This window comes from Humulus lupulus, chromosome 2, assembly GCF_963169125.1.
Source record: "Humulus lupulus chromosome 2, drHumLupu1.1, whole genome shotgun sequence".
Lineage (NCBI taxonomy): Eukaryota > Viridiplantae > Streptophyta > Magnoliopsida > Rosales > Cannabaceae > Humulus > Humulus lupulus.
In genome coordinates, this window is record NC_084794.1 from 3,594,163 (window position 1) to 3,611,732 (window position 17,570).

Below are 17,570 nucleotides of genomic sequence, written 5' to 3' on the forward strand. Positions count from 1 at the left end.
AAGATATCAACACTCCAAGCAAAATCTTTAGGACTCTTTATTGATTATTCATACTCAAACGATCATGCTCATCTATTGACTTCAAGTCTTTTGGGTGATGCAAGTCAAGTTACTATTTCGAGTAGCTTGATAGAGAAAGAAAAATTTGTGGAGAAGACTAATAAAGAGATGAGGAATAATGTTATTGATGAGTCTAAAACTTCGATTAATGAATGTGATATGAAGAGAATCTTTAGAAATTTGTGTTATGAAGGGTTGCTATCAAAAGTCAATAGTTCCACTAGAAAAAATCAGCTAAATTTTGTTGATCATTTTTTATTTGTTGGATTTTTTTCTTTTCTATCTTCTTTGTTTCTATGGATTTGGTTACATTCCCATATTTTTATTTAAGGAAATTACATTTTATATGAGTTTTTTAATAAAGTTTGCAAAAATATGACTTTATCTAAGAATATTCATTTTATGGGTTTAGTTTCTCATATTTTTGTATAAAAATTAAGAGCTAACAAGCAAATTAGCTCCCAAATCAGACATTATTTAGATAAATGTTTCTCTTTAAAAAATAATCAATAAATGGCCCATTCCAACAAATTAATATAGTGAAATTTCATATGTGCCCTTCCCTCTTTACTGGAAAAAATGGAGGAAAGTAGATTGAGATTCAATTGCCGGCGACCACAAAAGGAAACAGTCGACTTCTCCCTCTCCTTCTTGTTTTTTTTCTGAGAAATTTTTTGGTAATATCACTCTCATTCACGTTGTTTTGATGGGAAATATGATAGAAATGATATAGTAAGGATAATTTAGTAAATTAATGATCTAAAAGGCCATTTTGCTACCATTTTTAAAATGGGGACATTGGGCTTCAAATGTACTTAATTTGGGCCATTTGTTATAAATTCCCAAAAATTAATTCATGTGATAGTTTTACTCTTAATCATGTTTTCCATATTTAGTTAGTTAACAATTGTTTTTTCCATATTATGTTTTTTTCTTTAATAAAATTTATAATAACATAATTATGAAAAATCTCATTTTTATTTTATTATTAGAATTATACTTGTTAAGTTACACTACTTGAATTGCATAAACAAACACATAGAGATATCTAATAATGATCACTGGAGATGTCATTATATATATTTTTAGTTTTGTTTAATTATCCATTGTGATTAGGGTGCGCCCCAAAGCATTGGGGTACAAGGAAAATATTGATTTTTATATATAAAATGATATTTTTATAAAATATAGGTTTTCTTTGGTATTAAAATGGCATTTTTGTAAATTTTGGCTCTTTTTAATTGGAGTTCTAGGCACAGACTTAGCCTGCCTATGCCTAAGGCCGGCACTAATTATCATCAGGCACATAGTTAAATTATTTTTAGGGTGAGCTCTTCTAAAAATATTATAATTATTTTGTTAAATTTATTAAGAAAAAGGTTTCAAATTTACAAACAAAAAAAGAAAGAAAGAAAATTAACCTTATCGTTTGTACCCACAACAGTGGCTTCCCTAGCTTTGTTTTGTTTTTGCTCATTAGTATTGATGTCCTAGTATTCTACTAAAATAGAGATATTATTGATATTTTTGTTGAATTGAATATATGGTTTCTGTGTATATATTATTGGTATTTTTGTTATCCACTGTTTTTATATAAAAAGAGTATTTTTGATATTTTTCCAAAAGCAAACTATTATATCTGAAGGACACTTAAACCCACTAAAGGATCCAAAAATTGAATCCGAGAAATTCCAAAACTTTGAGTGTCACCTTAACGTGCTAAACATCATATGAGGTGGTTCCTCATAATTGGTCAATAATACTCCATATTCATTATTAAACTAAATTGTGTGGGTCTCGATATTAAATTACACTAATAACCGTGTGCCAACTTCATATGGTGTTGGGCACCACTCATGCCTTTAGCATTTCTCTATTACTTTTCTCCAATCGAAACTTGAACTTTGAAAACTCAAAAATTTGAAAATTCTATACACGAGTAGACTACAACTTTCACGTGGATGACAATCATAGTTCCAATTCCCACGTAACTCCCTTATTGCACAATCTAATACAACAAATAAAACCTACGATTACACCACAATTAACATATCCACCTCTTAATTTGAAATAAACTTAATGAATGACTAATATCTATGGGTATTACTATAGGATACTATAGTACCCATCACCATTTAATGTTAGTGTAATTTAGTATCGAGTCACATATATTTAATTTTAAATTAAAATATGTTGAATATAATATTAAATTATACTAATCACACGATATGCTATATCAAGTGATGTTGGATACCATTGATATTCAATAATATTTTTTTGTTAGGGATTTAAAGTTTTATACTTTCTAAATCAAGAATGAATAATGTGAATAATTTAATATTACAAATCCTAAATGTTTATGAAGTATGAATGTAAATCTTGATAATCAAAGACCAAGTGATTAAATGATTATAATATGAATTTAGAAATATTTAATCATCAATATTAACAATAATGAACACAATTAAAGAAGTAAATCACAATAGAATAACACAATTATAGAGTTAGGTTTTAGGGAGATACAACATTTGATTCGAGCACTTGATTCTTCAAATTTGGGGAACATCTAAGGGCTTATACACGAATTAGTATCGCTGTTCAAAATCTCTATTCCAAACCTTCATTTAGTTGCTTGAAACTTCTCCAAAATAGAATGAGATTTGAGATTTAACAAGTCTTGAAACTCATACAAGTCAAGCAATGCTTGATGAGTTTCTTGGAGAAAATGAATGTTATTTGAGAGCTAGAAAGAGTGCGAGGTTAGAGATTGAGTTGTAAAAGTATGACAAGGTTTTACAACTCTAATAACCCTTATTTATAGTATAGACGTCGTCATTAAGTCTAACTAATATGATTAAAACTTTTAAACACATTATTTTGGAGCTAAGACACACAAAATCGTACGAACACGTCAGATGATGTGTCGCCTCCCTGTAGGCGATGCATCGCCTGCAGGGAATCGTCTTGTACAATGCTTTAGGTGATGCATCACCTATAGGTGGAGATGCAACGCCATATAAGCAGGTTTAACTTATCAAAAGTAACCTAAACACCTCCAAATGCTCCTCAATTTTGTGGGCATGCTTAGATAAGGGGTGCACATGAGTCGGGTTTTGGGTGCATCGGGTTCGGGTTTTGTGGGGTTCAGGTAGAGGAAAATGGTATTGAATCCAGTTCGAAATTTTTAGTTTTTGGGGTGATTTCGGGTTTCGGGTTTGGTCGGGTTTCAGGTGAGATTGGTCAAAAAATAGGGTTTTGGGCTGAAAATGGGCCTTGGTAAAACCTTTCAAAAGTACCATTTTTTTACATTTTTTTTAACTTTGTTGTTAGTTTGGTAATGTTGATTTTTTACAAATTGGGCCTTAGTAATTTTTTTTTGGGATTTTTTCATAAATATGGCTTTTTAGTCATTAATATGCAAAAATATGATAATTAAAATTTTCTTGGTTTGTATGGACAATTTTAATTAAAAAAAATCAGATTATGGGAAAAAATATATGGCATAATAATGATTTTTTTACAAAAATATGGAGAAAAAATCCCATAGAAAGAAATACAAGTTTTAAAAAGCCATAAAATAATACTTGTAAAAAAAAGCCATATTTTTTAAAACTTAATTAAAAAACCCATATAAAATGTAATTTTCATTTTTTTTTGAAAAAAGCATTAATTTTTTCGAAAATTATTTATTTTTTAATTATGTTCAGGTTTTGGTTACACCAGAACCTGTGTGTCCTTCATTTCAAAAATTGAACCCGACCCGAATCATGTCAGGTTCGAACCAGATTTCACCCGAATTCGATGGGTTTTACAAAAAATCAAGTTTTTGGGTTGCGAGTCGGGCGGATTTGCGAGTTTTTCGGGTCAAATGTTCACCCCTATTAGATATCTTGTATCACTTTAGACCCATTAAAATTAATTATAGATGCCTATTACAAAATATCATATTTTCACTTCAAATTAATTGAAAACCATTTGATATAAATAACTTAACCATTATATTCAACAAATCTCAACCCTTTCAATATCTAGTGGTGTTATTCCACTTGTTTCCATATCAAATTGAGCTGAATCCGAGCCTCACTAACATATGTGTATATGCATACATATTTTGTGGTTCAAATCTTGTTTGGAATAATAATAATAATAACAACAATTATGATGTATATATATATATATATGTCCTCTAGTATATTATGATGAATGGGTCACGTGATAATAATAATGATGGTGGAGCGTTAGTAAATTAATGCTTGCATTTACTTGTGTAGAAGAACCCCACATAATAAAGTAACAAAAATATCATACTATATCATTAGTACATTTTAGGGTTAAACTAGGTGTTTGCACAAAGAATTTGAAACATTTTTTCTACATGCGTATTATAGCTCATTATGCCATTCTATTTCTTTTGACCAAAATTAGTAGTCATTATAGTTTACCACTGTTCTTACTTATTATTTGTTTTCAAAGTAAATGATTTAATATAATTGTTTTGATTTGGTATTATTATTATTAATATTGATAGGGTGTTACGTTAATAATGATCATAGAGATGCACCTTTTTGTGTTCTTTTTATATATTTTCTCTCTAGTTTGCATAAACACGTGACGATAAATTAATAGTGAAAAAGTAAAATTAAATCACAATTTTACGTTCTTTTCAAAGTTTTGCTATTAGAAATTTTTTTAAGGAGAAAAATAAAAATAAAAAACAATTTTTTTTCGAATATTTCAATTTCAAGACCTAAAAAGAGCTAGAGCTCTAATATATATATATATGATATTATTTTTTATAGGGGTTTCTCTTTAAGTTCTATCAGTGAGACTCTTAGTGTTTTCGACTCATGAATAATTTTCGGCGCAAATTTTTTTTATGACGATATATATTGTAGCTATTTAGAACATCATGCAAATTTTCAGAAAATTCCGAATAGTTTATAGTACCGAAAACTAAGTTCAAACATGTTATTACACGCGTGACTAATTTTTTTTATGTGCGTGAAAAGCAACATGTTTGAACTTAGTTTTCAGTACTGTAAACTATTCGAAATTTTTTGAAAATTTGCAGGATGCTCTAAATAGCTACAATATACACGGTCATAAAAAAAATCGTGTTGAAAACTGTTCATGAGTCGAGAACACTGAAGATCCCCACCAATAAGACTTAAAGTGAAGCCCTATACAAAAATTGTCCTATATATTAATATTTCTATTTGCATTGTCATGAAAATCATAAATATTATGAAGTTATGTTTGTCATGACAATAATGCAAACTAGTGTTGTACGTTTTTATTTTATTTAATAAAAATGTTTATGTTTTATATAATTTGTACTACTATCATATTTAGTTAGTATCATAAGCTTTATATTTTTTTTAAGAAGGAAGCAAATTGAATTGAAGACTATATATATAATTTGTAAGAGGATAAAGATTGAGCAATATGCATTATGGAAATTTTGTTTTGTGGCCTAAAACATTAGAGAATTTTGGCAAGACTTGGCTCAATTTGACATAACATGCTTTCTTGCTCTCCTTTTAGGATAGGACCAAACCTTTAAAATATTATTATCATATGTTTTTTTAATAATTTTTTTATTATTATTATTATTATTATTAAGTTCACTTTGATAAAATAACTTGTTTGTTTTTCACCCATTAATATTTTCTTAGATTTGATAAAATTAAATGAAACAATTCTTTTATAACTTCATAAGAAGAATTATATTTTTCAATAATATGAGGTTGGATTTAATAATAATAATAATAAGCGATGAAAAGTGAAGGGAAGAAGAAAAAATGTTTCTTTAGTTAGAAAGAAAAGAGATTGAAAAAAAAATGATTTAAAAAAAATTAGTGGGTCTCACCAATTTTATTCTCTCCAATTTTAGAAAGAAAAGTAGAGAGTACACTTTTATAATATACATCTAAATTATAATTACTTATTTACTATTTTATTTATTTTAAGATAATTTATATAAAATTATCAAATTATAATTTTACTCTTATCTTTATTAAACATAGTTTTTATTCTATCACCTCTAATTTCTATTCCTTATTATTTTTCTTTCCTTTTTCAACCAAAAATATTTTATAAATAAGTATAAAAAAAAGAAATTAAAAAAAATAAAATTGGCAAATAATATTAAATGACTTTCCACAATAATCACATTACTATTACAATTAAAAAGATTAATACAATTAAATCTTGTCAAAAATAACCTTAAGACTATGAACTAAAAGAAAAGCTACCTATATCCTATAATATCACATCAATATTGTTTTTTTTCCTTTTCTTTTCTGAGTAATAAACTTAAAATTATAATTGAAATAGGATTTGAGGTATATGTTATCATTCATTTAACAAAAAGAAAAAAACATCCTAATCCTAAATCTAATGTTGTAATTATTTTTAATAATTTGGCATCTTGTATTGTGTTTGAAGCATAATTAAGCATATATATATAATTCACACTTAATAAAAAGTTTTTTTTTAAAAAAAATTATTTTTATTTTAAGAAATTAAAAAAAAAAAGAAAAGAAAAAACATAGTGAAAAGTGGGACCAGCTGAGGAGGATTTGCAGCCAGAAGAGGTGGAGAAAATGGGTCCAAAACTCAAATTTCCCATTTCCCAATTAGATTTCAATAATTTATTTATTCATTTTTTACAGAATAATAATTCATTAAATAAAACTCTCTGGTCTGTCTCTGTTTGATAAAGTGATTATGATTGCAGGCGAGATGTTCGACAAAAAGCCTCAGAGGAAGAAAGGGACAGTGAAACGACACCATTTCCGTTTCTCGTAACCACCCATGATTAGCCTTGTCTCCACGCTCAGTCCTCGGCCGGTTAAAGCCCCCACCCGTTCTTACACACCCTTTTTCTCCTTCTTCTGATTCTTCTTCTCCTGTTTATTACACTTTTTTTTTCACTTATAAATATATATAGCTTGCTTTACAAACAAACTTTTTTTTTTTTTTTCTTTCGCGGGTCCGGCAGTTCTGGCGTCGTGATCTGTGTACCCTTTTATTCAAATTTTTGATTTTTATTATAAATTTGTGTAATTTGTGGGATGTTGAAGTGGAAACCGGCAAAGGAGACAGTTTGGGAGCTAGTCTTACTAGCTGTAAAGGCCCACTCTTGTAAACCTCCCACCATGACCCCTATTTGACTCTGTGGACTAGTATACCTACCTACTACTACTACTACTCTCTCTCCTTTCCTTTCCTTTCTTTTCAACCTTTTTCTTTCACTAAAATAAAAACAGAATATTTTTTGGGTGCCCAACTTCCACCTAGATGAACTTCTTTTAAAGAGAGGTTGAGAAAAGAGAGATCTTTGCTTGCCTGCTTAGCTATGGCTCCTCCTCCACCTGGGAAGGATTCTGGGTTTTACAGAGAAGGCAATGACTGGTACTGCATCTCCCTCTCTCTCTCACTCTCTAATCAATTCTTTTATAACTGTAATAACCCATTTCTTATATGCTTTTTTTGATTGAGTTTTTGTTCTAATCTGGGTTGGTTTTGTGAATAATTTATGGGTATAGAGTTTAGAGACCTTTAAACTTGGGTAGAGTATACTGGGTTCTTGTTATCACTTTCCTTTTTGTCCAATTTTGTAACATAATCTCATTCAAAAACTAGAATTGACCATCGTTAATTAGGCTGACCCAATTGTGCTTTTGTCTTAAAGTGATGAAAATATTGATCGAATTACATAAGTTTTGGAGGGGAATTAAAGGTTTCATTTATCTACAATTTCATTGGTGTGGCCAGGTTTTACAAGGCGGGATTGTCAAGTGATATTGTTGTTTCTGTGGATGGAGTGAATTTTCATCTGCACAAGGTATGTTATTGCCATTTTGATTAGTAAATTATATTTCTTTACTGCATATTTAGTCAGATTTCAAAGGATTTGCCATGCAATTGTGTTAATTTAATGAGTGATGCATGTTTAAGCTTAATAAGTTCTCATGGGATGGTTGTCTTGGGACTATAACATTATGATATTTTATGAAGAAGTGAAAAAGAAGAAAAAGTTTCATAAGCTAGCTCAATACAAATTTTATAAGATTTTTTATGTATCTTTTCCAAAAATTACAAAAATTATTCATTGATTTTGTTCAAGCTTTTCAAATCATTGTTGTTTCGGTCAATTATGCATAATATGAAGTGTTTTCATTTCTCTTAAAGCCATCATATCAAAAGGAAGTGTCATCACTTTTAATAAGATGTAGTGTTGCTTTGTTGAATGAGAAGTAAGACTTATTAGTTATCACAATCTATAAACTCTCCAGTTTCCTCTCATAGCAAAATGCGGGAAGATGGCACAAATTTATGAAGAATCTCAAAGTACCAACACAAAGATCCTCAATACAAATCTGGAAGAATTCCCCGGTGGCCCTGACTCTTTCTTGATTGCAGCTAAATTCTGTTATGGTGCGAAGATCGAATTGACTCCAAGAAACACAGTAATGGTTTATTGTGCTGCAGACTACCTTGAAATGACAGAGGCTTATGGAGAAGGAAACTTACTCTCTAAGGCTGAGAATTTCTTTTATAAAAATATACTTCACAATTGGAAAGATTGCATCTTGGCTCTCCAAAGCTCTGAGCCAGTGATAAGTAGAGCAGAGAAGCTCCAGATAGTAAACAGATGTTTGAATGCTTTGTCTGTGATGGTTTGTACAGATCCTAGTTTGTTTGGTTGGCCGATGATGATGTATGGTAGTCTACAAAGCCCCGGTGGAAGCATTCTGTGGAATGGAATAAATACCGGTGCAAGAATTCAGAGCTCGGAATCTGACTGGTGGTTCGAAGACATCTCATATCTCGGCATTGTTTTGTTTGAGAGACTTATCAAGACAATGGAGGCAAGGGGTATACGACATGAAAACCTTGTAGGTGCTATAATGTATTATGCAAGAAAGTACCTTCCTGGTCTGGGCCGATGGCACAACGGACAAAGTAGCGTAACTAGAATGGTTACAAGTTTTAATTTGAAACCTGTTGCCCATGATCAAAAGGCTGTACTGGAAAGCATTGAAAGACTACTTCCCCAGAAAAAGGGGAAAGTGTTTTGTCGGTTTTTACTAGGACTACTTCGTGTGGCTTTGATTCTGGGAGTCAATCAATCATGTTTGGATTGTTTAGAGAGGAGAATAGGGATGCAACTTGAACTAGCAACCCTAGATGGTCTTCTGATTCCTACATATTCGGATGCCGATGCGTTGTATAATACTGACTGTGTTCAAAGGATTGTCTATCACTTTATGTCGACAGAAACTAGGATTGAGTCATTTTCTCCAACATCACAGGACTTGGAAACATCGCCTTCATCTGCACCGGTAAGAAAAGTTGCTAAGCTGATAGATAGCTACATTGCAGAGGTTGCTTCTGATGTGAATTTAAAGCCTGCAAAGATTCGTTCTCTAGCTGAGGCCACACCGGGGTCTGCAAGATCATTGCATGATGGGCTTTATCGAGCACTGGATATATACTTTAAGGTTTTAATTCTAGACTAACACTGGAACATTGTAAGATGTTGCTCATGCTAGAATCAGAAATATGTTTATAAAGTTGATAATTGCTCATGGCATTGTTGCAGGCACACCCTTGGCTCCCAGAGAAAGAGAAAGAAGAACTTTGCAACCTCATTGACTTCCAGAGACTTTCTATAGATGCATGCGCTCATGCATCCCAAAATGAAAGATTACCACTTAGGATTGTTCTTCAAGTCTTATTCTTCGAGCAGATGCATTTGAGGACCGCTCTAGCTGGTTGCCTCCACGTCTTGGACAATGAAAGTGCCCCTGCAGCTCCCACAATTGAGACAGCTGGACAGATTGTGCAACGAGACGGTTGGGTAACTGTTGTGCGAGAGAACCAAGTTCTGAAGGTAGATATGGAAAGGATGAGGTCTAGAGTTGGTGAACTTGAAGAAGAATTTAGTAAAATCAAGGAGGAGATGAAAAAAGTGAGCAAGTCTCATAGCACCCTTGGTTCTCCCTGCTTAGTCGCTAGAAAATTTGGGTGTAAGCTTCTTCCACAGCCGTCTGACGCTCAACAAGAGACTCTTGAGATTACCGGGCCCACTCCTAGAGCATCTGTTGCATGTGAGCCCACTCCAAGAGCATCATCCGTCGAGCAGGCGCGTACTTCCGGTCATTCTAGACACCGGAAAAGTTTCTCGTTGTTTTAAGAGCTAGTATATAATATATAAGCAAAAAAAGAAGTCTGCCCATGATAACTAAAGCCTCTGTTTGGTACTCAGAAAGTTTTAAGGAAGGAGAAGAATTTTTTTCATACTTAGCTCTCTTTTGAGTGTAATTTTCGACTGGTTTGAGCTGCTTTCATTCCTTTCCTTCCGGATTTTCTGCGGACCAAACATAGAAGAACAGGGCAATACTTCAACAGTTTATACACGCATTGCATTGCAACTGTCAATGATAAGTGAGGTAACTCATCATTTTTTTCAAGTTAGATTGTGTTGGTACTTTGCGACATTCTTTTCATCATTACTCAATCGAAATCCAGCAGTGCTGAATCAGGAAAAGAGGTTAGATTTGCCATTGCAGATGAAATGCTTTGATCACAAGTGGATACAAGTAAATATACCTTGTTTTTGTTTCATAGATAGAAAAGAGGAATTGTTTATGTTCCTTTTCATAATATGTTTTAGTGTTTAATTCGGGCTTTATACGTGTAAATCTTTGCAAAACATGTTTGTAAATTTATTCAAACAATGTGAAGATAAATATATATTAGCATAATTATGAGCTAATAACTTGTTTATTGAAACATAAGCACGCTTAGACATTAAATGGATATGTAAATTAATAATAAATTGTTGTTGTTGTTTGATGTTTTTGAAGTTTCTGCTAATAATTGCTTTGATAGAAACATCAAAGACATACATACATAATGGACCTCTGCTATTTATCGTTATCTTCCAAATGTTACAATTGGTTTAGAAAACTTTGATGCACTAACATAATGAGATAATGAGTCATATATGATGTTGATATGGGCATTTATTTATCACCCTGCATTTTTCTTTTATAAGCTTCAAAAACTACTAATGCAAATGCCAAGTACCGACTACCCTTTTTATCTTATTATTATTCTGATCTAATTGCCTATGACTCGAGGGTTAGATCAAAATTTGAGATTCGAGGTAAACTAAGAAAACTAGAAGCTTTCTTGGGCACATTTCTATGGAGATTTTGATTCGAAACTAAAAGAAGGGAAAATGATTCTTATGTGTTTCTTCTTACGTTTTGAATGAGAGGTTGAAAATGGTTCAAAACAGAGAAAGATTGTATACATTTATATAGTTTACAGTTTGTAGCTTCATAGATTACTTCCAAGTGAAGTGCTTCACTGACTTTCTCTAAAAATGAACAAGTCTTAACTTTTTGTTCTGTCATTGCCAACTCCTCTAACCGATCATCTTCATCTTCTTGTTGTTTAAAAACAAAGTCAATCTTTCATTGAAAAACAAAACTTGTCTGGAAATACAAGTCTCATATGGTCTCAAGCTTGCAACTTTAATGGAAGTGAGGTTTTTGAAATAACCAATCAATCTCTGAATAGAATTTAAGCCAAACTCGTATGAAGGAAACCCATATCAACAACTGCCTCGAAGAAATTGAATAAGAGAATGAGAGAGGGGTTTGGTCGTAAAAATGTTAGCTTTGTCCCTAGTTAGTTTGGAGTTGTTGAGGAACATTGTGAAGGCAAAGGGACACAACACTAGTGAACTATGATGCGTTTGGTCTATAAATTATCAGCCACTCATTCAAATATCAATGGCCACGTTAGAACATTAGAATTACTCTGAAAATTGAAGCTTAAGGGACCAAATCGTATCAATGGGTGTAGTTTAGGGACCAAATGTGCCATATATGTTTGCAATTTAAAAGAATGTCTATATAAAGTATAAGTTTCTCTGAAACCCTATATCTCTATTCCTCATGTGCCGTTGTTGTCCTTCCCGTCATTTTCTAGAAGGTCATCCTTTACTTAAATATAAATATACGTCCATGATTCTACGACGAAATAAGAATTCAACGAATTGAAATCAAGTAAGCGACATAAATAATTTTATAGTAGTTCGGCCCCAAGAGTTGGTAATAATCTACGTCCACTTGCACTTGTATTTATCAATGAAGACTTAGGCTCAAGATCAAGAAGAAACAATGCTCAAGTGAGTTTCTTAAGCTAAGAAAAGAATACAATTCGAAGGGTTTTGTATGTAAAGTGTGTATAAAAGAAATCTCTAGTCTTTTCTTCTGTAATTTTCACTTAGGGTTAATGATTGAATGAACTCCCCATTTATAGAGAATCTTAGTGGGCTATGGGCCATTACAAACGAATCTAGGCCTTACACATGTAGGTGTGAGATTAGTACATTCAATTATAAATTCAAATAACACGAGAATATTACAATTTAAATATTTGTTACATAAATATCTTGGGATATTCATTGGTATCTCGTGAAATCCGGATCTTCGAGTAAAAGTGTCCTGCTCATCTAGCAGGTCTTGCACTCCGAGCAGCTTTCATGGAATGGTACTAGCCTGCTCCATTATCGATCAGATTACTTGAACTTTGCTGAATAAACTTCTATATTCTGATGTAGTTCTCTCAAGCAGCTACTCTTTCCAACCAGCTCTATGAATTTAATGCGGTGTAATGCCACATGTCTCTTTTTTAGATGTCATGTCATCAAGTCTAAAATTGGGTTAAACATTTGCCCCCCCAAGTTTATCCTAGGGCGACCAACACTGGATAAACTTCCAATCTTCGACCAGGTAAGTATTTATTCACCTTCTGAATATTACTTTACTACTCATAGCTTTGCTTTTATAGGCAATGATCACGCCTCCTCGAATACGCAATTGATGGTTTTTGGGTTTCCTAGGCGTCTGACACGCTTTCCTACTCTGCCATCATTGCACCTTTTTAGCGAAAAACGAGGCACCTTTTCACCAACCCATGCGCATGACATCACATCACCCTAGAAATCATGATGGATTTTTCCAAGATGACGTCATTTGCTCGTACCCGAGCCATTGCCTATAAATAGGTCTTCCTATAACCTCTCACTTTTTACACTTTCAAACTTTTCAAGCTTTCTTCTCTAAAATCCTCTCAAGGCCGTGACTTTGCTCTTCATTTCCTCTTCTAAAAATCCCCTTTTTCTTTAAGTTTTCCAATCAAATCTTCATCACAATAAGTTTCTAACTTCATTTTCTGTGTTTGCGTGACTCTTTCCTACAGCTTGTCGCATAGTTTCCATGAATTTTTGAAGATTTCGTACTTGTGCGTTCTTGATGTCCTTGATTTTTACGTAAAAACTTGACTATTTTTTGCAAAAATCGTTGATTTTCTGGGAAAATGTCTGTTTGTGGAGTGGGAAAATGATTTTAGGCTTCGAGTTACTCTTAATTGTGTTGTTGGCTTCGAGAAGATTTTTTAAAACTCAAGGAAGTACTTTTTGCTTTTCTAATAAAGTTTGGTGAGAAAAGTTTTCGCGAAAAACTTTTTAATTGCCTTTTGTATCCAATCTAGTTTCTACTCGAGTGTAGAATCACGTTTCTCGAAAAACTCATACTTAGTTAGGCACACACATAGGCTGATCGATGAAGTGGAACAGAGTCGACCAGATATTGACCTCAATTGTGATATTCTGGAACCATCTGATGAATCTGGTGAGCACTCTCATTATGATTTTCATTTTGTTCCCGATCATGAATATTGCTAGATGATTGAGGAATTAGAATAAGGAATAAGGAAATTCCTTCCAAATAATTGGACTTTTATTGTACATCCTGACTCTGTTGATCCACTCCCAGTCAGAGTTCCGACCAGCGGGAGGGCAACGAGCAGGTCTTTGTTTATTGAAGAGGCCATAACTGATGCTTTTTGTTCCCCAAATATGGCTAGGATCAAGCAAATGACTAGACATAGATCTGCTACAGATCCTTAGGGTGCAAGGTACGCGACCAATGGGTAAAATGCTGAGCATCCCATACAACAACAACCCGAACAACTAGAAAGAAAACAACTCGAGCAATAACAATAGCCACAAGGGAAACCGTAGGCACAACCTCAAGATGTGCCTTTTGATGAGAATGAATTTGACGACGATCAGATTACTGATGTCACAAGACTCATCATGAAAAGAAAAGCCCGCTCGAGGAAGCAGATTAAGTGGTATGTGGCCCCGACCAGTACCCTCTCGAGCTGGGTACTTGGGGAGTACCCCCAAAGATATGGACTTAGGGGGATTTAGTTCTTCCTCAACCCGACTAGCGGGCACACAGTCTTGGTAGTGCGTATGGTGCATGGTCGAGGCATAATATTCAAGCACGAGCCACTCTCCCCCTCCATCATTATTTTAGGAGCGTTGCAAATTATTTCGACCTCGCTCCTTTTCAAATAACACCAAACGAATACTTATTGCTTTCAACATTATTTATCCTTTATCGCGATCAATGATGGGCCGCTCCTACTCCTCATGGGGGCCATTACTTAATCGTCTTGAAGTTGAACCCAGGCCACAAGGGTACTAGGTTCTTTTACTTCTATCACCGGGACAAGACTAGGGAGTTCCTAACTTAGCCCACGTTTAGGCTGTTTTGAAAAATCTTCTATGTCATATAATATTTTGCATACGTGTACTACCCGTTTCTATATTTCTGTAATCTAATACACTTGCATTTGTTGACTGCAGTCGAACGTGTCTGATTAGATATGTTTAATCTTTATGCTTCCCCTCCAGCCCTGACCAAAGGGGGTAGTAAAAGAAAGGTGGCCTCGGGGGTTGGTTGCAAAGAACCGACAGAAAAGCAGCAGATGAGTGTTTCTCCTATTCGGAGATCTCTTGCTGCTTCCCCGACGATGCCCTCTAGCCAACCGATAGTCACTCTTCCTGCTACCGTTCCTGAGCAAGCCACTCCTTCCCCTACTCGGGGGTCTCCATTAGTCCACCAGGCCACTCCTTCCCGTGCTCATGGAATGGATCCCTCGCTACTGAGAAGGAGCGAGGAAATGGGAAGTTGAAGGCAACTGTTCACTCCATCTCCTCTTGAGTCCAGACCCTTGCTCAACACTTGATGAGTGTTGATGCTTTCATCAAGCATCGAAACTCGTCGGTCGACTCTGATCTCAGATGAGCACTATTCGAGATCCTTTCGGTAAGTTGCTCTTGATATGTTTCTCAATTTTCTTGTAAGTCTCATGCTCTTTTACTCCTTTTATGTGCTTAGTCTCATCTTGCTTTATTTCTGTAGGGTGTTGTAACTCTCACCAACACCCGCACCGAGGCAGTAAAACTTGAGGAGGCCTTGAGGCAATTGCAGGACACTCCAAAAAACTTCAAGGACTGCCATACTCTCCAATTCCAAGTTGCTCAAGACTTGTAGAAGGACCTCGACAGCAAGAACACCGAGATCGATAATAAGGGCAAAATGATCAAGGTGCTTGAGGAGTCAGAGGCAAAGCTCAAGCACCACCTGTAGGAGCTTAAGGAGAAGAAGGGCAGCCTCGATGCTTGTGTCAAAGAGCTTGAGGAGCAGCAACTCAAGTCGGCGGAGGAGATGAGGCAGCTCAGAGAGAAGAGTTCGGAGGAGAAGAAACTTCTCGAGGAAGAGCTCCAGCGCGAAAATGAGTCACATTCTTCAAACTTAGCCAAGTTCCAGAGTGCGACTTTCAATTGCTTCTTCCTATTTTGGAAGAACAATAAGGAGGCCAATTTTGTGACAGAGAAATTTCCAAGTGTCTTGCTCGCGAAGAGTCCCTGCAACCCCTGGAGTTGAGCATGAAGAATCCCGAGGGGGAAGATGCCAAGGTGGTGGAGTCTTGAGGAGGGCATCTCACCAAACAGTATTCTTAGCAATATTTTACTCGATTATTGTATTGTATAATATTATATTAAATTATATTGTATAACATGTATTAAGTTTTGTTAAAATATCATAAATTTATATTAATACAAGTCAACTTCAAACAATAATACTATATAAAAATATGTTATACAATATAATTATTCACAATAATAAAAAGTCGACGAAATCAATAATGTTGCTGTGACTCATAGTCAAAAACGACAATGGTGTTTAGTACTGGTCGTGAAGCTCTGACTTATTAGTCATCCTCAGCAATGGTACTGAGCGCTGGTTGTATGGAATTGACTTATGAGTCAAGAGCAATATTTGTAATGCCCCGAATTCTCCGATGTATTTAACGGCGTGAACAGTAGGCCGGGAGGGCCGTACTTGCTTAATTATGTTATTAATTGATTAAATGCATGTATATGTTGATTATATTATGATATGATGTGAAATGCATGCATATGTGTCCATATTTCTTTATACAGGGGTGTGATGGTAATTTGACCCGTTGAGGGTAAATTGATTATTTGTTCACATGTTGGTGATATAATTTGAGACCACATTACGATGTGGGTTTGTTCGAGCCATTTGGCATGAGACGATCAAGGAATGTTAAATATCGGTTTGGTCATAACAGGCTTAAGCTCGGGGCTCGGGGTGAGTCTCAGGGTGCTTTTAATGTTTAGAGTGTTACCGGGTATTAAAGGGTAACAGGATGTGAAATATTGGTGTTTGAGAATATTGAGATTAGCGGGAATTGGGAAGCGTTAATTATCATTAACGGTGTAGGTGGAAAATGTCAAAATTTCCCTTGGGTTGACTTTAGAGACCTTTAAAGACCTAGGGGTATTTTGGTCATTTGTGATTTGGATATATATGATGTATGGAAGGCTGTAAAACAGAACCCAAAACAGAGTTTGCTTCATCCTTCCCGTACCTTCCCTTCTCTTCATTTTCTTTGCTTCTCCTTTGGAGATTTTGAGCTCAAGGGGTGGAACTAAGCTAGGAGATCAAGGGGTTTAAGCTATAGACTTGGTTCAGCCATTGGAGAGGGTTCAATTCCAGGTTTGAGGTGAGTTTTATCAAATGTTTTACTGGTTTTGCTCTATTTCCGTTCATGGATTTCAGCTCTTAATTTAGGTGTGGAAAGTTGGAATTAAGGGGAGTTCTTGGGATGTTTTACTTGGGTTATGATGAGGGATAGCTATGGGTGATGCTTGGTGGTTAGATGGGTGTTTGAAAGAGTTTTGGGTGTTGTTTAAACTGGGTTTGAAGGGTTGGTTCTAAGAGAAATCGTAGAGGAAGAAAAACATGGTTTTTGGCTGAATTGGGTGTTGCGTCGCGGCATGGCAGGGGTGAGCCGCGGCCCTTGGTGGCTGCTGGGTTTAGGCGCCTCTGTCTGAGGGGCGGGCCGCGGCATGGCCAAGGAGGGCCGCGGCCCTTAAGGCATTTTTGGGCAAAGTGAGCTTTTAAGCATGGGGATTCAAGTCTAAGGCCTCGGGATTGAACCTACTACCCGATTGAGTAGTGTTTGAGGTCCCGGAGGTTAGGTTTTGGTTTGGGAACTTTTTATTATTCATTTTATTGATGGAATCCCATAATTTGGTT

General features: G+C 34.6%; 1 protein-coding gene across 2 annotated transcripts; it reads left to right on the plus strand.

Moving 5' to 3' along the window:
• The first annotated feature begins 6,682 nt into the window (after window positions 1-6,682).
• Window positions 6,683-10,924, plus strand: LOC133816918 (BTB/POZ domain-containing protein At3g44820). Of its 2 annotated transcripts, XM_062249258.1 has the most exons (4): window positions 6,683-7,476; window positions 7,840-7,909; window positions 8,361-9,569; window positions 9,671-10,924. In XM_062249258.1, exons 1-4 carry the CDS (start codon window positions 7,421-7,423, stop codon window positions 10,262-10,264), a joined length of 1,929 nt encoding a protein of 642 aa, XP_062105242.1. In that variant the 5' UTR covers window positions 6,683-7,420; the 3' UTR covers window positions 10,265-10,924. The 2 variants fall into 2 exon arrangements, with proteins under 2 accessions (XP_062105242.1, XP_062105243.1); XM_062249259.1 differs by lacking the exon at window positions 6,683-7,476 and having other exon boundaries at window positions 8,374-9,569.
• Window positions 10,925-17,570: the final 6,646 nt, after the last annotated feature.